At 45.1% G+C, this 23,629-nt stretch overlaps 1 protein-coding gene across 1 annotated transcript in view; it reads right to left on the reverse strand.

Annotated features, from left to right (window-relative positions):
- Positions 1–1,476: 1,476 nt before the first annotated feature.
- The window catches only part of TNNI3K (TNNI3 interacting kinase), a 91,530-nt gene continuing 69,377 nt past the window's right edge, over positions 1,477–23,629 (reverse strand). Inside the window, exons 22-25 of the mRNA XM_049808191.1 lie at positions 16,990–17,049; positions 15,169–15,338; positions 7,455–7,534; positions 1,477–2,233 (exon numbers count right to left, since the gene is read on the reverse strand). Coding sequence (XP_049664148.1) covers positions 2,157–2,233; positions 7,455–7,534; positions 15,169–15,338; positions 16,990–17,049 — 387 coding nt within the window. The 3' untranslated portion in view covers positions 1,477–2,156. The remainder of the gene's footprint in view (positions 2,234–7,454; positions 7,535–15,168; positions 15,339–16,989; positions 17,050–23,629) is intronic.

A 23,629-nucleotide genomic window follows, 5' to 3' on the forward strand; every position in this document is an offset into this window, starting at 1 on the left:
TTCCTCATTTTCACAACATTTAGGCCTTAAACCGAGAGGGCTATTTGGTCACAAAAAAACTGGCTCAGCTTCAGAGAGGAAGAAGCTGCCATGGTGCATGTTGGTGGGATTCAGAGGTAAGGACAATATTTTGTGAATACAAGTGTCAGAGCTTTCTGAGTTCAGCCACAAAAAGGAAGACATGTGAGTGAGAGAGAAAGAGCTGGAAGCTGGAGCAGTGCCTCGCAAGGCCCCCTCACATGGCACTCAGTGTAGAACTGTGTTTCTCTTGCCAGGCTGGAGGAGGTGGCTCTGCCTTAGCCCGCAGACCGCAGTTAAGGGCGCAGAGGCTGGCGCCGGAGCAGGGAGCACTGGTGCTGGCAGCGGTCAGTCCCTCCTGGCCACGCGCCGAGGCAGCCCGCTCTTCTGCTCCTGCTGGGGCAGAGCGGGACGGGATGCTGGGCGAGGGGATGGTTTTGCCAGCTGTACTTCTTATGGGGGTTGGGGGATTTCATCCAGGGTCCGACCAGTCCCCTAGTGAGCTGCAGCCCAGACCTTTCTGCATGTTTCTTCCAATATTTACATTAGCCCAGCAGACTGTTGGTGTAAATGAGACTGCAACTCAAACATGAACTAAACAGAGCAGAAAGTAACTGCTGGGTGGTACCAGGGGCTGACAGCAGATCTGCAACACTTGACGTACAGCTTTATTTCCCTTTCTCCCCCATTGAATTTTCAGGAAATGAAACAAAACAAATGAAAAAAAACACCTGTGAACCTTGCTAAGTGAAATCTTCCCCATTTTTATTGCTTCAGGACTGTGAAATTAATGCCATGCATGGAAGGTGTGAGTCAGTAGAGCCTACTATGCATTTATAGTTCATGTGTGTTGCACTGCACAATGCCTCATCACAGACCTGGGTTCGGGGATCATAGTTGTAAGAACCCAACATCCTGAATAATATCCACAGAGCAACACACAGCAATTGTGAACACTGATTTCTACTCAGCCAATGTCAGCTCTGTCTTTGAAGCCACTTAAGGAATACTATTACAGCAGGATTGCTTGCAGGTAAATTTTGCTAATTTGATAAAAGACCCCAGAAAATAACAGCATAATTAACTCTGTAATTGCTTCTAGAAGAAGAGTTCAAGTTCTCCTGCCCTACCTCTTTTTTTTTTTCTTTTTTTTTTTTTAATTCCCAGTGATCAGAGTTGCTGTTGCAAAGCCCAGTCACAGCACTCATTTAGCTCAGCACGCGCTAGATGGCACTCTGCCGCAGGTTTACTTTGAGTCAAAAATGCAACTGCACTGTGTTAACATTATCATATTTGTGACACAATTTTACATACTTTCCTTCTGTTTTAAAGTTTGTTTTGGAGTACCTGTGTTGCTTTTTGTAAGCAAATGTCAGAATGAAAGCTTACATTCTGGGAAAAACAATCACTCAAACCAAAACAAGAAAGTGGATAAGAAAACACAAATGTCTGGAAGAGTACAGTTAAGATGGCTACCCAAACATCTCTTTATTCTCAGTGAGCAGGAGAGCACCCAAAGATCAGGGCTCTGAAGAGCTGCAGCCATGGGGCTGCTGTACTGGGGACCTGCCTGAGCCCATGGTGATGAAAATGAGACACGGGACATGTCTGGGACTGCGGGGAACTAAAAAAAGAAACTAGGTCTGGTTCAGAAGCTGGGAGCAGGAAAAACTTTGCCTCCACAGTGGCCTGGATGGTGGTGGGGAGTGACAGGCTGCTCCTCTTCTTGATGGGGACCGGGCTGGCAGCTCCCTGGCACCTACCGGTCAGGGAGGGGCTGATAGCCCCAAGCCTTAGTGCAGTCCAAGCTAAGAACATCTTGCCTTGGAGCTCTGAAAATATACCAGATGCATTTTTACTTTCATCTTTTCTAATTATTAATGCTCAAGATGAAAGTGCAGCATTCCTTGTGGACATTCACTTTGTTAAAGAATAGATGCACACCACCAAAGAAACACCAACCCTCAAGCAGGTCAGCAGAGAAAGATGCTAGAGCAGAACTTACGACAGGGGCATTTGCCATCAACAAATAAAGCTGTTCAGTTTAGGACTCTTCATTGTAACACACAATGCCTGGGAGTTGGACAGATACTGTGAGAACTGTTGATGGTGAGTCCCTCTGCAGGCGGTTCATGCTGTCAGCTGCTTTCTTCAAAGCTGCCACTGCTGCTGCAGGAATGAAACCTCATGGTACTCATGGGATCCGACACATAGCCTGCAAGATGCAGAAAGAAGTTCATGTGTGGCTCAACATAGCAGTGATTCTCCCCCACCTCTCCCTGCAGTGACAATGTCAACAAAATAATGTGCATATCAGTTTGTGACAAATAGGCACAATCATGCTGATACCTTTTTGCTGACTGCAAATCTCCATTTAATATCATCTGCTGAGGAAAAATTTAAAAAGGAAGTAAACAGACCCTGTCATTCATGCAATGAATTCACAATAATCAAGCACAAAGAATCTTTGGTAACTGACATAAAAACATGAATCTCAATGTTTTAATAACAGTGGAAGTTTGCCATTAAAAAAATACCTTTTTGTCTTCCAACAGAAGAGCTTCGAAGGGCTCAAAATAAGCCTTCTGATAAGTATTTTTAAAATATTTTAATTCTTGACACTACAAAACAGAAAGCAACTGCTCTTGCCAGCACTGTATTCCAATGAGCTGCTCTAACAATGCCAAATAAACCGGTCCTCCCTTTCCATGGTGTCATTGGTCAGCTGCTCCCACACTTCTTATTTTACTGAACTAACATTAAAAATCCAGTGGAGCCAACTCAGATTTCTTGAAAACTAGGCATTGTACAGAGATACTTAGCCACTCGGGAAGCAAGAGAACATTGAAACTGGAACACGAAAACTTTCTGGGGTACAGGGTGGGGTGGGAGAAGGGTTACAAAGCATTGCTAAGGCTTCTGCATACCAGATTCCTATTGCCAAACATAAAAGACACAGCTGCACAAAATTAAGACTCTGGTAATTACAACAGTACTGACCAAGGCATCCCTAAGCTGTAATCCATAAGCAACCCTGGTTTATCTCCTAATCATGACACATTATGCTTTGAAAGCTGGCAGCAAAACTTCTCCTTGAGGGAATCTCACTCATATCCTAAATATGCTGGGCCTTAACACTGTGACTGTTCTTAGGCATGGTGGATGTGCCCTGAATATTGGGAGGTGAAGGTAGCATGTGTCATCGCTGGAGCCAAAGCCATGGTGCATCACTGTGTATGTGAGGTCTCTGATGGGGCACATTACAAGAGCAGGACGTACTTTTGAGAACCTCTCCAGCCGTGGTGACAATACTTTGTACTGCGCTGCGGTGCACTGAGCACGCTGTGTGGGAGACTGTCCATTGCTCCACCATCACTTCCATTTGCCTTGCTGTTGCCACACAGTGGGGAACATCTGCTTTAATAAATGCTTTAATCCTTCCAATCCCCTCAACCATATCCTACATATTTTTTTTTCTCTTGTAGTGCCTGTGAGTTTCATACCAGCCAGGATCAAGGTCACAAGGATACTTGGCTTGGTTCACTCCTAGGATCCCTTCTTGCCTGCCAGGGACGCATCTCTCCTCAGTTGGCTGGTGCCCTTTCCAAGTGCCAAGAGGGATGATGCTATGCTACGCCACAGCCTGGGCTTGCACTGTCACGTAACTGCTCAGCGAGTGCAGGCGCTTCCTTGTGTTGCAGGACAGATTCTGTGCTGCAAGCCTTGCCAGGGCCTTCTCTGCAGCTGGGAAACTTTGGTGACTGTTGCAGCAGCAGCATGAGCTTGTCTGCCAGCGTCTGAGAGCTGCAGCGAGCAAGGAGAAGCCAAAGTCAAAGTTAAACTCCGTGTTTACACCAATCTTAAATTTTAGAGGATATACAGTTATACAGTTTTCTTTGGGCAGTGCGCATTTGCCTCGTGATTTCACTGCTTTCAAGATACTGTTTAACTCACAATTTGTGAAACTTCCAATGAAGAGCAGGTGCTTTCCTTTCACTGAAGAAGTCATGGCTGTGTTTATTTGTAGAATTTCTGTTTTCAAATACACTCAGTGAAGAAAATTGTTCACTATCACAAAGGCTCTTGCAGGCATGGGACCAGGGTGCTTTTGAGTCTTTTACTGAGAAAGGAAAACAGTGAATGTATTCTCTATTGTTTACAGACTGCAAGCGCAAATGAGGATAATGGAAAACATTAGGCAAAAAGCAAACAGAAAAAAGATCAAAATGGACATGAATGGGGAGAGACAGCAGTGAAATTGGTTTATGTGGCATAAATAAACAGTGCAAATATTTGCAATCATTAGACCTAGCACTTTAACAAAAAAAGGGTCCAGGGCTTTCTGTCTTCTGGTGTGCCGCTACGCACTGCAATGGCTTGATCACTCTACTGGGGTCTTGAAGCCTGCAATAAGTCAGAGCAAGTGGTGGCTGGGCTGCAGGGTGCTTATGGTAGGCCTCCAGAGCAGCTGGGTTTGGTGCTTTGCAACAAGGGACAGTGATTCTGCTGTTCCTCGAGATACATATCCTGGTGACACTGCAAGACTCAACTTTGAGCTGCATAACCCTGCTGAAATGAAGTAAGTGGCAAGGAGTAGCTTTTCCAGTCCTGTTGTGTCTAACAGGCAGGATCTTCACTTTCCTCTGTACCACCCTGGCTTTTTCCATTGTTACCTGAGTTAGGGCAAGGCTCAGCTTGGCCAGCTCTTGGCTGCGATAAGCTGTGCTGCACCATGGTCCTGGCATCTGACCAGCAATGTGGAGGCCTGGCTAGGGCCACCTCCCTTCCTGCTCGTGTGCTTGGGTTCCCACCTGTGGAAACTATGATTCAAGGAACAGGTATATTTGAAAATAAATCTTGAGGTCTTGTGAGTGGAGTCTGAAATCACTCCTTAATCCCACAGCTTAAATGCAGCCATGGAGAATCTCTTCTCCACCAACCCTCCATTCCCTTTTGTCCCTTTTTAATACAGACTTGAGAAAGCCCCTCCAGTCTTGCCTGGATGATCTTACTCTAGGAGGTCACTAAACATTTCTGTTCTGTTCTTGTTTTCTTCCTCCTCAAGTTTTCCAGTTGCCAGGTACCTGATGAAAGCTGTGCCCCGAGGAACTGCTCTCTGCAGCTGTGGAATCCACATACAATAAGTAATAACAAAGTTTTTGTTCTTTTTTCAGTTTCAAAGGTCATTACCTCACTACTTGTTATGACAGCAACACTGCTGTTAGTGTTGTACACAGTAAATACTTATATGACCAGGTTTTCTCTTTTTCTCACCCAATGTGCTCAGTTCAGAGGAGGGGAGGGAGTGCAAAAGTCATGCTGAGGCCTGTGAAAAACAGCAAAGATGACAAGCATCCGATATATGCTTCAGGCAGAACAAAACACTGAATCCTCCTGGTGACAAAACAGGTTGGCAAGTGGCAGAAAAGGGAACAGATGCCAGGAGAGGAGTGAGAAGGCCCCAGGGCAGGAGACAGCAGCAAACTCTGAATGAGGGTGGCAACCCTGTAAAGTCAATGGATCCACTCAACACAGCTGCCATACAGAAAAATGTATGTAGGTATAGAGCATATAGAAAAACATAAGTTTTCCTTATATATGCTCTGCAGGCATGCCCTGGAAGAACAGAGACTTTATACAGCACAGAAGACCTCTGCTCCCAGCAAACCCAGAGAGACCTTCCTGGTGGGCATTCCTGGGTGGCAGTGACTGTGCTGTATGCACCTCCTTAGAAGTCTGTGTTGTCTGCCAAAGCCCAGCCCTGCTCCTTGGTACTGAAGATGTTGCTGTCGTTCTCCGCCATGTCAGCCTCATGGCTCCTGCCATTTTTGTTTGTCTCCTTTGTCCATCACATCCCAAAGTCTGATATGACTATTTATGAAAAAACCTCTACCCAGCTTTCAGAACAGACGTGCTGGCACAGGCAGTGCCAAAGCCTCCTTTTCCGCCTGCTCTGCGGCGCTTTACTAGGAGCGTATCAGAGTCTGGTTTTGCATCTGGTGTCGCTGGGTGTACCGCCATGATCCCTCTAGCAGTGGTTTCAGAAAATACCTTCTTCCATTGCTTTGTCTCCAGGGTTCCCTGGACATTCACACTTGTCCACAGGGTGATGAGATCCAGACTATCTGCATGGCTCCAGGCTGATGGTGGAAGCGTGGTCTGTGGTGCTCGTCAGGCAAAGGTAACCATGGATGCTGTGCTAATGTTTGGTCTGCAAACACAGCAGCCACAGCAGACAGGCCCTGGCCACATGTCTGCGCTGAAATGGGCAAGTGACGTCCTGTTGACATGGCCCTGTTGCAGCTTAGGACATTCAGGCAAACAGATCATCTAGTGCCGGTGGAAGGAACAGCACCATGGGACAGCAGCTGGAGGCTTTCCAAAATCACACACTCCGTGTAGTCCCCCTTCAGCGTTGCTGCACAGAAAGTTACTGAGCTGGGATGTGCTGCTGTTTCACACCTGAGCATAAAGCACATACTAACCCTGACAGCACATACTGAAAGTGGCTTCACAACAGTGGCAGGTTTTTCTAGGAGGCAGCAGCTGAGCCTAGTGTGAACAAAGATCAGCACAAAGGTGAGATTTAGTCTGACCTTCAGCTCCACACCAAGAAAGAAAGATTTACCCAAGATGTCTGAATCCAGTCTGCTTGATACCACCCTAATGCCAACTACATTTTCATATGCTATTTTAAGGTTTTATTTATGCATTATGCTGCTGGGCTAAAAAGCTCTAAGATGATAATTATTCTGTGCTTGGGACACTGTAAAGTGCCAGCTAGTGAGTTCATGAGCTGTGCAGAAAGGGTGGGTGAGAAACAGACTCCCCCAGAGCTCCAGGCAAGACAAGACCTGAGCAAAGGCTGTTTAGCAAGAGAGGTTTACTGGGGATGATTGCAAACGCAGGGGCTAGGAAATGCTGGAAAACTGTTTCTGTGGCAATGCAGAAACACACACTTGAATGTGGTAGGACAGAAAGCCAGGAAGGCAGGAGGAAGAAGCAGTCAGGACATCTCTGTTCTGGAGGAGACCAGTACAATGGGATGCCCTCTGAGAGAGGAGTGCAAACAGTGAAAAGGATATGTTGTGTCATTTCACGCTCCTGTGGTACTCCAGAAATAGGACTGTCTTCCCTGTTTTTTGCAGAAGTAGCCTTGAGGATATAATGCCACATCTTCTCCTTATTCACAGACCCATGCACATAGACAGAAAGGACCACCCCAGCTCTGCAGTGCTTGGGATGCACATGCAGTGAAAGCAGCCATGAGGTGCAAGGAGCACAGGGTGAGACCTCACCAGCTCTGGCTGTCCATATCCAGCAGCCTGCACTGAACATTAGTTTTCTCATGAGACTTTTTGGTACCTCAGGAGACTGTAGCTCCACATCGATTAACCACACCAAGATGCTTAGAGGAGTATTCTGCATTAACTCACCATTTTTGTCGATTGGTGGGTACTGGAAACTTCTTCTCATGTCATCCAAAGACAGACCCTGAGAAGGGTGGTGCCCAGTGCTGCAAATTAAATAGGAGATGTCAGTTTAGATAAGACTGATAAAGTCACATCTCCAGAACATAAGAACTTTTTCTACAGAGCTGGAAGGAAAAGACAGTAATACGAAATACATCAGTCTGGTGTCCAGCCCCTGGCATTTGCAGTAAACAAAAAGCAAAAAAAAGAGTTATGAAGCAAGAACATGAATCAGATGCTTGCATTTCATCCATTCTCAAGTAACTTCCCTCAAATATACTGTTTGGGCCTTCACAATTGTTTGTCCGTTGCTATTTTAGAAGCAATTCTAAGCATCAATCTAGGGTCATTGTAATGTATTTTATGCATGACTGCTAACAGATTCTTGCAAATAAGTTTCTCCAGCAAGGGTGATTGCTGAATTATCTTCCAGTCATTGACCAAAACCACAGTCCTGCCAACGGGTTGTTTATCACTGATCCTAAGGAGCTATCATGCACAGGACTGTCCTCTATCAGCTCTTCTTAGATTGGAGGCAGACAGAAACGAAGTGTGCACAAAACCAAGAAGCCCAAACTGTTCTTATTTAGCCCTTAGTGCATTTATTTCCAAGGAGCTGTCAAAAGAAAAATGGAAGGGATAATGGCTACAGTGACACAGCTGACGGCACAGGGAAGCAGTGCAACACACAGAGCACACAGAGGTGCATCAGAACAGTTTAGATATGATGGAGAGCCCAGATCTATAAGAACATATCTGATACTCAATTGGGGGAGTAAAGACGACCTACTGGATTTAAGCACTCCATGAAAATAACACCTTAGTGTTGTCCCTTAAAAAGAGGCTCTTTCATTTGGCCTGCCTTCACTGAGTGTGCTTACGTAACCCTTGAGAAGCCTTTTTATTGAAAATACAATTGGCCACAGTTCTCGGGCTTTGACACTTTTCATGGTCCACGTAGAAGGCACAGTACTAAACAGAACTTTATATTAACTTAATTAGATGCTGTGGATATTATTTATCTCACAATACATAAAAACTCAAAGGCCTGTCACCACTAGACTATCTAAACTTAACAGGTGTATTCACAGCTTCTGACTTCCGTTGAGGAGTCACTAAGATACTCTTTTTCATCGTGCCTTTGTGCAGTTTTGAGGATAATAGGATTACGTTTACTGAATTCCACTAACTGCAAAGTAACATGCCATCAGCTTCACTTACTCCTCAAGTACTTTCTCTGGCAAAACTGATCAGTCTAGCTTTTCAACCTCTAAAACATGAAGTCATGAAATGGAAAGGGCAGTTCAGTGAATCGTCCAAGTGGCAGAATATGAAATGTTGATGCCAGCTGGCAACAGCAGGACACAGGATGGTTGTTTCAGGTTTTGTTGGGACTTCTCTGCTTTTCTACCCCAAACACATTACTCTACCACTGATGGAAACACTGGGAGGCTCAGGACAGGTCCTGTGGCTCTGGCTTTCCCAGCTTCTTTAAGACACATCTTTGAGAAGGATGGATGGATACAGGTTCCTTATAGCAATGCTGCTTGTCGATGCCTGGAGTGGCACCATGCCCCATGGGAGGAGGCCAGGCAGCTGCCTGGCTGGCTGGCGGTAGTTTAATGAGGATCAGGAATACCGTGAAGGAGCAGGCAACGCTCATTCCAGCTTAACTAGTACTTCTGGAATATTGTTTCTACCCACTTTTCACTGTCCCGTCCTCCACTCTGCTCCTGGCTTCCCTCTCGCTGGACCATTCACCTCCTTCCCCACTCTGCTCCCTGCTGTCCCAAAGAGCTGGCCCTCCTCTGTGCTGCACAACTCCTCCTCCACTACCCACCCACCCACCCACCCAGCTGCTCGCCCTGATGTCAACACAGCCACCCTCTTCCCTGACCCCTCGTCTGCGTGCCTGTGAAGGGAAAGCCCTTTGAGGGCTGACCCGCAATTGTATAGAACACATATACATTTACTGTATCACTTGCATTATTGAAGCTCATTCATAATTAAGGAGAAGCAGCCCTTCTTTGGGCAGAGGAAAACAGTAAGCTCATCTATTTTGGGAAAACACCGCCCAGTCAGAGGCTGAAGCAAAAAAACAGTGAATGACCGGCTGGCAAATCTGCACCTGAAAGGACTTCAGACAGCTATCACAGCATCCACAGGCTGTGGGAAGAGCCAGGAGGTCCCCAGCGGAAGAAATAAAGCATACACTTTGTTTGAATTCCTAGCACAGCATTCATGGAGTAACTTCTGGGGTGTTAGCCAAGAGAGACAGGCCTGAGGGCAGCCATGCTGCCGAACAGGAGGCTGGCAGCACTGGCTGTGCCAGCGATCCTGGCCTGGACCTACAGAGGAACCACAGCACTGGTCTGTCCCATGCAAGGATTTCCTCTGAAAGGAGAAACTCTTATTTGGTGTCTTTGCCTTTGGAGCAGCTCAGAGCAAAAACAGCAGACAGGAATCCTCTGGTTTTGTAAACAAGAAAAAGAAGATGGAGAAAATTGCTGCTAATAAACAGCTGTTGGGAGGAGAACTATGATACAAACCTGTGATAAATAACACACCCCACTCTGCCATGACCCAGACTTTAGGCAGAAAACTTGAAATCTGATTATTCTCAGAACAACTAACTGAACCCCATTCACTCAGTCACTTTGCTATATGTTTTTTCTTTAAATTTCTTGTCAGGTGGGTAAGAGTTTATGTATGTTAACTAACCAGAAGAGCTGAAACGATATTCAGTAAATTGTTGAGCAGCCTCTCTAGGCATTAAGTCTGGAAGGGGAAGAAATAGCTGCTTGGAAAGAACTTGAAAAAAGCTTGGAAAGAGCAATCTTTCCCTTGACAACAAACGTAAACCTTTTGTCTAAGGGATAACTCAGCTTTTCTCTTCCCATCCTCTATTTTGGGAGAAAAGGTGGTTTGTAAGGGACCAGGCACTTGTCGTCAATCTAAAACAGCTGCCCAGCAGAAGGTACGCCAGCGTGAGAGCTGGAGAGAAACCACATGGGTGATAGTGTCTGCTGTGAGTGTCTATGGGCCTGTTGTTTAGCCTGGAGAAAGAGAGCTGTTAGCAGGGGAGAAGGAAAGGACGTCTTTCTGCTAGAGGAAATAAACCCATCAAAATGTCTTGGTTTTCTGCAGCTGCCTCCTGAACAGACCAAGTTTCCCTCACAAGTCTGCACTAAGGCATTAAAAGCAGGATGCTGAATCCCATGATCCCACCCACACATGTATGCACATCAGTGAAAACGGATCCACACGTGACACAAAAGCCTCTTGGTGCAGCAGTGGCAGTGCTGCTTTCGTAGGCTCTGCACCTGAGCTTCAGAGCCCGAGCACAGCAGAGCTCTGCAGTCCTGCCTGTCCCTAATTACAGACCAGTGTCTACCAAGACAGATCCGAGAGTGCCAACCTCTGCAGGACGAGGCCCAACATGGGAGTGATCCGAGGCAGGAACCGCCTCTTCCTGCTGGCCTGGTGGAATGGTGCCCAGCTCAGGACAGTGCCTTTTCCAGGGCAGATCTGCAGCACTGCTGGCTGCAGCTCCATAGCCCCTGCCTCAGCCCCAGCGGGCTCTGCAGCACTGCCCAGGGCCCTCTCCCATGTGCTGGCACTGCTGCCCCGGTCCACAACCGGCTCGTGGAGAGCAGGAGAAGATGCTGGGTGGCAGTGCCGCTGGGGACTGTCCCCTGAGGGTCTGCCTGCGAAGAGCCACGGACAGATGGGCTGCCAGCCAGCAGGATGGACGGGCACGCTGGCTCCCCGCTCCTCCCTCCTTTGCCGCTCGCCCAGGACAGGAGCTGGCGCGCACCGAAGGAAGGGCAGCTGAGCTGTCTGCACGATCCAGCCAACCCAGGGCACTTACAGCAAGTGCTGCTCAGCAAGAGGTTACTTCTCTGCGCAGGGCAGGTGGGCACAGAGCTCTGATGGCGGCACGTCCAGCTGACAAGCGAGGCTCTGCCTGCACGCACCTAACAACCCTTTCACAGCAGACAGAGCAACATGTTTGCTGCATGATTCCTCTATTCTGCACAGACAGGGAATTCTTTCAGAATATTATGACACACCACACCACGCAGACATGTATTTGCTATCTGAGGCAGCTGTAGCATAGGCTAAAGAGCAGCCCCTGCCAAGGCCATCAGACGTGTTAATATCACTGTCCAAAGATACAAAGAAAGGTCACTCCAAATATTTCTGACTTGGGTTAACTGGGAGCTACTTAAACAAGAAAAGACTATTCTTTTGCAGATGTTGTCCTTGGACTCTGTGGGAAATGCTAAAGGTGTAGAAAATCAACAGCTAAAGCTTCTATACAGTGATGAGTTGACAGGTTAAGCTGTCCTGTCAGACAGACAAAGCGCACTGCTATTGCATCCAATTCATTATGACACTCCTGCATCCTGCCATACGACCGCTAAACAGATACTAAAGTTACAGGGCAAGAAACAAACAAGTAACTTTCGTGCCATGGTTGTTCAACTCCATGCATAGTACATGGAGATTTCGTCAGATGAATTGTTTCTGCCATAGTGTGGAGTTGCATGCTGTGGTGTTTCATAAGACATGAAGTCGAAGTAACTTTCGTGCCATGGTTGTTCAACTCCATGCATAGTACATGGAGATTTCGTCAGATGAATTGTTTCTGCCATAGTGTGGAGTTGCATGCTGTGGTGTTTCATAAGACATGAAGTCGTCAGAGCAGATGGAAACAGGAGGCAGCCCAGGAAATACAGTCCAGCTGGGGAAAAAAACAACGTGACCCCTTCCCTCTGAAAATGCCTATGCTTACAAAAATGAAACCCTAAACAGTTGTCATTAGGAAGTGAAGTCATTAATCATCTCAGTGTGTTGTATTATTGAAAACTACTGAAACTGTGGATACCATTCCCTTTTTATTGAGTGTTGTGCCTCTGGGTGAATGTTTCTGGGTGCTATTTATAGATTTGAATGTTGTTAGTTTGTATGGCAGAGCATCTGATAAAAGAATTCACCTTTAAATAACTGCTGGGGTTATAGAGGAGTCCATTTTAGTGGGCTAATGAGCCTCGGTGCTGCACTGGGAACACTGAATTGAATTACAGGACAAGAGGGGCACTTGTGAATGCCCCTTCTCTCTCTCTCATGTCTACACTAACCTAGATATGTCACTTTCTTATTCCTTTAATGCAAATTATTATATTCAGCAGCAAAATCTGGCAGTTTACGGAAAGTGAAAGTCTAGCTTACATTGCCTTCACCCTGACGTCAGTGCCCAACTCCATGTCCTGCTCCAGCAGCGTATGACAAAAGCAAAGCAATTTATAGGATATCACATTTTGCCAGATGAATGTTTCAGGTCTGATCTAAGTTTTCATGTAAAAGATTCCAGTGTCTGTCTGCAGGTGTTTGCTTTCTGCCTCTCCATACGAGCCCCCGAACAGGCAAAGGATTGATTCATTTTGCTCCTCTATTCCAGCTCCCAATTTTAGCTGATTGTATTTCTGACTTTCAGCATCCTGGTTAACAGGAATGTATCAGGAGGGCATGGCTTGCTTTGCTATGACTATTTCTGACTGCTAAGTGGTGCTAAAGGGTAAAGTTTAGACCGAGTGCACTGCTCTTCTGGCAGAGATTAAGAGCACCATTTCATTTTCACAGTACTCTCACTCCCCATGGGATAGAGATAGGAGATTGCTAAATTTGCCCTCAAAACCAGGTCTCCCAAGTGGTAGGGTAGACTGCCTTGAATATTAACTTAGTGGTACAATAATATAGAGAACCCACATGTGACTTTGCCTTAAAAAATATCAGGAGTTCTTCTTACCCTTCTACGGTCATAAATTGAATGATACGCAATTTTTAGGATGTACTCTGGTAGGAACAGCCCTAGCAATGCTGACTCCCACAAATTTCTGTGACGCTGAGATCCTTTCCCTCTTCCTTAAGGAAAAGGGACTTGGCATTTGTATCTTCTGCCTCTGTGCCTGCTGGGACAGTCCGGTTTCTGTCTGTCTGTCCCTGCCCTTCTTCACCTGCTGCCCTCCCCAGACAGCAGCCTGGGATCTGTGATGAGTGCAGGTGACAGCACCAGTCCGGCAGTGCTCTCTCCCGGTACTGCAACACCATCTTCCAGCAGCACAGCCTACTTCATGCATTTCATATCACAATTTCAGATCAAGATGAAAAAAACAAAAACTAAAGCACAGACCTGAGAAATGTAACATCAAAAAATGGCACCTCTTCAATTACTTTGCTCTTCTACCACAGTCAGCCTCTGGGACCAGTAGTCTCTCCCATGTTTTATCTTCAGCACAGGCTCTTATGGTCAGGGAACTGGGTGTTTTTCCTGTCCATAAAACTTCCTCTCATTAAAGAAACTCCACTAATTACTAAGAGTCTAAGACAGGTGAGGGCATGTTAGAAAATAGTTTTCAGACACAAGCTAGGCACTCCATAAATGGGACATACACTATAAATGTAACAGGAAACAAACTTTCTCGTACATAATAATCATAATGGCATTTCAGTGTGACCTTTCTTCCCACATTTGCTTATTTCTAGGACTTTCAGCTGGGTTTTCCTAAGTGTGCCCTATTCCTCCTAATCAGAAGGACACGTCTGCCTTGTATTTTGGCAGAGATAACAAGCCATGCTTGTGACACGAGTCAGCAAATATACTTATCACATTTCTGCAGGGCTTAGATTTCTGCTGAGAGAGGTGAGCTCACTGGATAACTCTGGCCCCTTACGAGGGCTAGCAAATCCTGCCCTCCTATTTCGATGCGACACACTAACACAGCCTCCTTTATTTTTCAGACAATACATAGAGGTTATACTGCCTCCAGTATAACAAACTGGCCTGTCAACAACAACAAACCTCCTGCAGGAATCAGCTCCCTTAAATAGCAATACTTCACAGAAGTAACTATATGAGCAGTTCTCTGAAATGTGAACAGTGCCTATGCCATGAAGGAGGCTGGTAAGGCTCTGTGTCACAGTGTCACCTGATGCCTCCAGCCACGTCATCTGGTACTGAAATCCTGCCCATGGACTACCTTGGGTTTTCTATCTTGTCACTGATGCCACACACTGGAATATTATTTTCTTTTTTTTTTTTTTCCCAAAGAAAAATGTGTCTTCTAGCTTTTCTTCAGTGAAATTTTTCAAATTGAAAACACATTGTGATATAAACACTGGCCTTCCCAGACCTGCTGGCAGGTAGTGAAGGTACATCCATCTAATGACCACTCACCTCCAGCCCCTTGGGTGGGGAGTCATCAGTCTTTTGTTTCATGTGATGTAGCAGTGGTACTGTGTGTAGAGCCCATACACGGCAGGACTTGATTTTCTACTAGTTTTGTTACTCATAGTGAAAAATGCAAATGCTTAGCTGTTGTCTTGGCAGCAGGATGGCTTCCACAGCATTCAGATAACCCAAACACCCTGTGCTACAGCAGTTACAGAAGACAAAACTGCAGAAGTGCTTTACCGGGCTGGCCCTGACAGTGGATCAGCCCCAGGGTGTGTTTCTGCTACGGGCCTCTCAGGCAGCCACATCCCCTAGTCAGGCACAGTCCCTGCTGCAGGGAACGCCCGCTTTAGGCATGTGAGCTGCCCAGTCTTGGGGACGATGCTTTCTATCCCTTTCAAAGTAAGTGCTCTCCTTGGCCCTGTAATGACTGGCACATACCTCTGTGACCAGACAGCGTAAGCTCGTGCATTCAAGGCATATTCCAATTCAAACCGACTACGTAGTGCTGCAACGTGACTACGGCCAGGACCTCCTCGTGCAACGAGACAGTCTGAAGATGAGGAGGGAGACAGAGAACCGCTGCTGTTGCTTGAGGCTGGAGACATTAACTGGATTAAAAAAAAAAAAAAAAGGTGGCACTGTTACTACACATTTAAGAGTCTTTCCTCAGCTATTTCTCCTAAGTTGTGTGTCCCACATTTCCTTTATAGTTTGGCTGAAAACAACAGTGCCTCCCGACTTTGATCAGCTGAGGAGAACTGGCTGCTGCCTGCCAAATAAAGCGGTCAATTCATCATCGCCTGGGGTTTTCAAGCTGGGGTTGGATGGCTTTCCAGAAGATACACTTTAGTTCAGCCATGAGTTATTTGGCTTGCGAGCATCCACTGTGCAGCTGGGAGACATCACTGCCTCCCTGGTGGGAGCCACCGGCTGTGACTTTCCCATCTGGACCAGAAAGGTGGCAGTGCCGTCTGATCACAGTGGTCCTGTCTGAGTGTCCCCAGGGCAGGAATTCAGACTGACAGGGCAATGCCAATGCAGGGCTAGCACATCAATATATGTGCTTATACATACAACACCAGAACCTGCAGCAGCAGGGCCCTAGACTTGCTGGCACAAAAGGTCCCTGCCACTCCTGGTTTCAGAGATACTTAAAAGGAGCAGAAAATTATTTGCTGAGAGAGAAGAAAAAAGAGAAGAAATAGAGGGAGGTGGAGAGAGAAAACGCTCCACCTTCATCCTTCATTGTCTGTGGTACTTAACTTACTAGAGATCTTGTTCCTTAAAACCCCTCTCAAACAAGGCTTTGCCCTGGGCACAGTGGAGCTTAGGTATAACTCCCCAGCTAAATAATGCTTTCTTTTTTTCTTTTTGTATGTAAGCTCTTGCCCCAGATTTCTTCCAGCATGCACTGCTGCCTATGTATCATAGATGTCAGGTCTCCCATGAGATGACACAGTTTCTTGTGATACAGCGCTTCACTTTTTTTTACGCTTAAAAGCTTCCACCTACGCATAGAGCAACCAGCTGTAGTCAGAGCATGAAGAAACGTAATAGATTATGGGTGTCTTTTCTGACCCTTAAGCTCAAGAGCAGCGATCCATTTTAAAAGGAGGTTGGGTTTTTTTGGTGGTTTTGTTTTGTTTAAAAAAACCCAAAAAACCTCTTACCTGCATACAAACACACACACAAACACACCAAGAAAATATAATTTCAGGAATTGCAGCCCTGAGTCATTTACTTTCTCTTTGACCACTTACCTTACACCACACTGAAGGCTGATACATCCATCTGTGTCATATCCACAGTCCAAAGGAGGAATTGCCTTTGCATTTATCCTTCTTATGTTTTCTCTTTTTACCTTTCTCCCAAGGGTCTTGGCTAGTTTGTCTTTTATTCTTTTTAAACCAAGCAGTCTTGAATGGGATGAATGGGAGTAAAAAATTCTGCCCAGGACTACTACAAAGTGTATCCCCACAGCACTGGTCACGCTCTCTCTTCAGTGTACCTCTCTGAGTAGCTCCTGACACTCACAGCAACATCTGGTCCCTGCCTCCTCCTCCTGGCACCCATATAAACCACTGTTGACAATGTGCCTTAAAAATACAGTGTGTTGGCTAGCAATAGGATGAAGCAGCTCCAGCAGCTTGCAGGCTCCAAAGCCACCAATTTCCTCAGCTGCTGCTGCTCTCCCCACTTGAACTCCTGACCACACAGCACACACACACAGACACTCTGTGGTGGAAATAAGGTCCTTACCTCAATATTGCACAGACATTCTTCTAATTTTGTGACTACTTCTGAAAACTCTGGTCTCCCCTGTGAACACAATAGAAAAAGCAGAGCTGTGTTAAAAATAGAAGGGGGGCATATGTTCTGTGATTAAACTGACTCATAGATATGTGATGAAACACAGCTCCTCTCCATTTCCCTTTCTCTGAATTTCATGGCATTGCTTTCAGTCTGCTTGGGACTCTGATGGGAACTGCAAGTTCAGTACTAGCTACGAAACTGAGGGGGGTGTGCGTATAACAACTTTGACTGCATTATTTTTCTCTTTTTCTGTAACAATTAGATTTGAGCTAGTAATGACTAGATCATAAGATTAAAAAAATACTAACAATAAATTCTTGGCTCTGTTTATATATTAGGTATGCTTCCTCTTTGCCCATAAACAAGACTTAGAACACAGCAACAGCTGTGAAGAGCAGCGGACAAGCTCCTGACCAAGACTGCACTTACGACCACCCTCTTCCTTCCCTCGTTGGAGTACTTGCATCCCTCCATGTGCACCGGCTCCACTGCTGCTCCCCACCGCCTGCCCAACCCCTTCCCGGACACGTGTCTCCATCTCTGTGTGCTTCAGGTGGCACAAGAGTTTGCAGAGGCCATGCTAGGGACAGGATCAGGCAGCTGAGGGGAATGAAAAATATACCTCCTTCTTGTTACTGCTGATCAATACCCTGTTCCAGTTTACAGCACAGTCTTCCCAGGGAAGTTCAGGCTTAACTAAAGCATTGCATACAATGGTGTTTGACAGAGGAGGACTGGGAATACCTTAATTAAGTAACTGTTAAACAAGCTCCTCATTCCCATCACCACATCCTCCTCAACAAAATTGCCTGCAAGAAGTAGGCATAATTTAAAAGCTTTAGGACAAGTCCTGCAGCCCTCACATCTATGAGTGATAGCAGAGGGATAATGCACACAAGCTTTTAGCCCTTTGTGAGAAAGTGTAGTAACAAAATGGGTGTTAAATGCTTTTCTTTCTCAAAAGGGTTAGAAAGAAAATGACCAGTCCATTTTAAGTTCCATAGACTTGTCCTTGTCTGCAGTTACGTAGGAAAGGGAGGGAGAAAATTGTGTTTATTTGTGTCCACAGCAGTGTCCTGGCTGATATGTGCTCCTTGTGGCAGTGGCTTAAGGCAGCGAGACAGTCCACATCCTTCTCCTGACTCTGGCCACCAGCTGGACACTGGCACAGCACTTTGGTAAGACACTGCTCCCACAGGAATCTCAGTCTCCAGTAAGCACTGCTATGAGTTACTCACACCTAGGAAAGTGCTGGGGAAAACTACCATGGCAAATCTACCCTCTGAACCACAGAGTCCTTCACAGTGACAAGGAGGCCTCGGAAATGGCTCTTCTTTAGCTGGGTGAAGGCTGGTGGGAAGAAGGGAGATCCCATCTGATGACTGGATGGAAACTTGATGGTGAGGTGATTTCAGTGGTTCCTTTTATAAAGGATTCTGTTATAAAGCAGTGTATGACCACATTAAAATATCCCTGAGCTCTAGCCTACAAAGCGTTCAAAAAATACTGCATTTATTGCATGTGATAAGCTCTGTTGCCTTCAGTGGAACTTGATCAGAGCCCATTGGAGACAATGGAAGAACTCACTGTAACGTTAGAGCTGTACTTGATAAAATCAAACCAATGTTTATTTTCTTTACAGAACTAAGCCCCAGGTACTATGGCAAATACTTTGACTTTAATTAAAGCTTACAAATTAAAATAGCTAATGAAAAACGTTGCTTAAGAGACACTCTAATTTTCTAGACAACAGTTTGCCTTTGGAAACAACTACTCTCAAAAGTTTCTGGAAAAGAGATGTTCAGGTACCTGATAAATAGTAACAGTGACATGACACATGGGAACTAGTTTTCAGCTGGGATGAACCTTGAATAAAATTAAAGACAAATAAAAGGATAAATTTTCAAATTTGGAGGCATTTCATAGACATCAGGCAAAATCCACACAGATATACTACCTTTTTCTGCCATTTGTTTTTTTTTTCAACTGAGCAAACCTCTTGGAGAATTCTGACCTGTGAACACTCGTTGAGCCCCAAAATTCCCCGTTTTCCCCTAACAAATAACCTGCCTTTTAAGTAAATGTCTTTGTTTATGCACCTACAGTGGGATGCTGTAAAATGGATATTGATATGGTGATGCTTTTTATTTTAGATATTTTGCTTATTCTGCTTGTTATGGTGTTTCACTAATAGCATTCAGTCCCTCCTCTTGAGTGGTAAGCTCAGGAGACGTCACTGTGTCAAGGATTATTATACATACTAGATAACTGAGACCCTTTGAAAGAATCACTTTTTAATCTCTGCAGTGAATTTACAGCAGTATTGTATATTTGTATTGACTGTTTCAGGGTAGGCTGTTGACTGCACAGGAAACCTTGCAAATGCTGACAAGAGGGTCGTAACACTGCTTTATTTTTCTCTGCCCAGTGGCCCTCCTGATACTATTTCAAGGCTCTCAGAAGTAACTCAAAACCTTTGTTACTGAGAATGGTAGCAAAACACCTTTAATAAAGCTAATTTTAGTAAGTTTTTGCCCACATTTTTTGCAAAGTTCAAGCCATCCACTGGCTGATTGAGCCATCAATTGCCTTATCATTCTATCATGCAGATCTAAAACATTAGCAAGATTAAGTTATGTTGGAGTGATACTGTTGAGTAACAAAGTGCATTAGGATTCTGAAAAGATGGTGTCTTTTTATTGGGGCTAAATGAGCTGTGGAAATGCTAACAAGATACAGTGACTATATCCATTACATAGTGCTTGCTTAAGTCAACAATTTAATATGACATCTCATTAATAAATTTAAACAGAATGTGAGTTACATGCTGATAATTATTAGCAGCTACTTTATAGTTACATGGAAAACAAACTAACACCCCGCCCCTCTCATAAAGTGCAAAGACAAGAGCATATTCAAGAATCCAGGAAACACTAATAACAATAAACTAGTGATGAAATAAACTAGCTATGCGCTGCATTGCAAATACATTTTATCTGCAATTCTCACACCGATATATTATGTACATAACCAGTAAGGAATACAGTCAGGGGGCAAAGCTCACTGCAGTCAGTCACTTCCCAAAGTCACACAAACCTCTTCCCCTGTGTTGGTAGAGCACTTGAGCATGTGCTTTAGTTCACTAAACCAGGTAAGAAAGCTCTCAAGTATCCAGGACAAGGACAGGTTTAGGCACATGATAACCTGCTTTTCTACGCTAGGCTAACTAGAAAAGTAACTCCAGGGAACAAATCCAGGACTCTGTTTCCAGTAGGAAATGCAAAGTCAGAGTATCTGGTTCAGTAATATGAAGCTGTAATACAAAACAAGGCCTCTTGTAACACCAGAAAATCACACAGGTTCCAAAATCTGTTCCATTCCTCAGAAATGACACTTCCACATTGTTCAGTGAAGACCTCGAATGCCAGAATAGCACCAGGAAACCAACCAACCAACCAACCAAAGTTTCCAAAAGCCTACCCCTGCAATGTGTTTCCTAAAGCAGTTAATCCACTTTGTGGAACGTTTTCTAAGCAAACTGAATTTCCAGTCTCTGGAGTAAATTTCTTGACTTTTCAGACAGTTTAGAGCCACGTGCAAAAATACCCATGCAATTGCTGCAGCAGCATATGCAAAGATGGCATTGTAAGAGCACCCAGGGTCCCTTGCCTGGCTGACACACAGAAGCACATAAGGGCCCTACCTATCTCCATCGTCCTCTGTATGAGAAATGCTTCATAGAGATTACATTCCTCTGGCTACTTTCTATTTTCCATCACCAAGGAACACTGTCAAAGCCCAGAAGTTACAAACAAACCCATCACTCTTATGCTCTACAAATGCCAGAACAGTAACACTGTCAGTAAGACAGCCCCGATGCAGAGCCAGCACAGGTGCCCACACACTGCAATATCTGCATCTGCATTTTCATGTGCAAATATACAGATGTGTATCCATCCAGTCAGGAGATACAGCTGAGACATAGCATCAGAAAAGTGCTGGTTATCAACCCTAATTTGGAAGATTTGACCCTCAATATAAGGACAGAGATATAAAGACTAGTTAGGGGAAGGTCACTGTTGTCCCTCTACCATGGATGGTCTCAAGCACCATTAAATCCTGCTCTGGCTCTAAAGGCTACCAGTTTGAGGATGATGGTGTTTTTGCAATCTTGCTTTAGCTAGTTTATGCTACCCCTAGTGCAGAAATAGCAACAGACTGCAAAAGCCAATATAAAACAATCTTTCTTTAACCACCATTTTATACTCTCAGAAGGGAACACTTGTGTATTTTATTTTCTTTAACACTGCTGCTACTGAGTTAATTGGGATAATCAAGACAGACTCCTCCAGCCATAAAAACCAGTCAAAACTGCAGCATGTGAGAAAGGTGCTGTAGCAACAACCTTACTGCAGTGACTCCCTGTTAAATCAGACTCCTATCCTGCAGAGATTGCTGGGGTCTAAAAGACAGTAATTACAGCAGATGCAACACACATTTTCAAAATTCACAGTAGAGTTACTTTCTATCCTAAAGAAGAGTTTATTAATTGTAACATGTATATGAGGTTTGTCTTTATCAGCATTAATTAGAGTCCCAAGTGAAAATTCCCAGGGTATCAGCTGGGGAAAAAATATTCATTGTGTTTACTATTTTAAACCCCTGAAAATTAAATTCCATATCATATAGGGGGAAAATTGAAACAATAGGAAGACCTGTAAAGAGTTCAGACAGCTGGAATAGGAGAGGCCCATTTTAGAATTAGCAGTGATGCAGCTGATGAGAATGAGCCACTCTGGGCGAGCTGTGTGTGTGAAATGCATACATCATTGGCTTGTACCCTGTCTGGCTCTAAGTGCTGTTGCTTTCTCACTTCCCTAAGCAATGAAAAACACATCCCAAAACAGCAGCAATGATAATAATAAGCAATGCAGTCATTTTTGAAATATAATAGAACAGATGGCTTTCAGTTTTTCAAACTAATATGTCATGTCATGGCATAGCAAAAAAAAGTAATCTAATAGATGCACAGGAGAATTATATGATGCTTCTGATAAATGATCAAGTGCCTGGATGAAGCGGGAGGCCGTAGGAGGGCTGTGTCCCCACAATTCAATCCAGGCAAGATGGAGATTATGGCAGTGAGCTGGGCAATGCAGCTGGACAGACTGACGGAACTAGGCACTGACGGAGAGACTGCAGCACAGCACGAAGAGAGGGAGCCACTGGGGAACAGCACTAACTCCTGCTCTGCTCCCTCAGGGACTGTGGTGAACAGCATTTTCGTCATCTGAGGCTGGCAAAGAAGCATGGGTGTGAACTTTGTTACTGCTACCCCTTCTCACCTTCCCACGCTGCAGTATCCTCTCCACGGGACTGCCCTTAAAATTGCTAGGGTCTTGCCATGTATTCCTGAAGTCTCACCCTTGGAGCAGGCTACACCGTTACCAATCAATCACAGCTATCCATAGGTTTTGGGGGGAAATGGAAGGAGTCGGTGTAACCTCTGGAGCTGGTAATGCTTTGACATGTGGTCATCTGAGAGACCCTCCACATGCTCATGTCCTCTGTTCTCTAGGCCATGGCTGGAATGGCCCTGCTATGGAGAGGGGTCCTCTCTGCTGCTGTCCCAGCAGACACTGAGCCCAAGGGCACCACACTGTGACTTCTGCAAAGCACAGCTCTCCCCAGGCCTTTGGGAAAGATGTACAGCTGACTGTATTTCTTCTGTTTTAGTACCCAAAACATACTTGCCACTGGATATTTAGAGAACTGTCAACATAGTAGGAGTAATCTTTGAATAAAGCAATATTAAAGGAACAGACATCTTCCTGGCATTTCAAAAATTAAAAGCAATGAGTACATTTTTTTCTACCAATAATCCCAAAGAACCACTTTCTTTGCATTGGAATAAGTGAAAAAACATGGTTTGCCAGTTCCAAAGATCATAAATGTGATCTTTTTAGGATTAAGGCTACAATAGGGAGCAGAGATCAAGAGCCAGAATATTTCTACAACTCGTAAATCATGTTCCTGTTTCTCTTTTACAGCTGCTCCTGTAAAAACTAACACCTTAAGCTTCCCTTATGGGATACTTACAACAAGTCAGAGGTATTTTGAGGATGTTCTGTGCCCCAGACTAAAAAGGAGCAATTCCAAGAAATGGGAAGACCCTGCAGGTTAAAAAACAGGACCAGAGTCCTGGCAGAGGTGGCTTCCCTGCTTGCAGCTTGGTGCAACTGCCCAGTCAGTGCATTGGCCACCTGAGTCACTGGCAAATATTCAGCCCTGGTTTTGAATGTGACAGCCCAGGGAGTGTGCGTAGCTGTCACTGTCACATCTTTTAGCTTCTTGAGGTGGCTGCAGTGTTTTCTCTCCTCAAATCCCATATAACACTTCACACTTGTCACCTGTAGTTCCCTCTCCCGCTGAAGTGCAGGAACACTTGTTCCTGTGTGCTGACCCTCATTTCTGTACAGCTGCCAAAAGCTATCCTTGACATACTCCCTTTCATCTTATAGCTTAAAATTTTGCCTGCAGCCATACCACTGCCAGCAGCCAAATCACCTAGGGCTGAGAGCTCATG

This window comes from Accipiter gentilis, chromosome 8 (assembly GCF_929443795.1).
Source record: "Accipiter gentilis chromosome 8, bAccGen1.1, whole genome shotgun sequence".
In the NCBI taxonomy this organism is placed as follows: Eukaryota; Metazoa; Chordata; class Aves; order Accipitriformes; family Accipitridae; genus Astur; species Astur gentilis.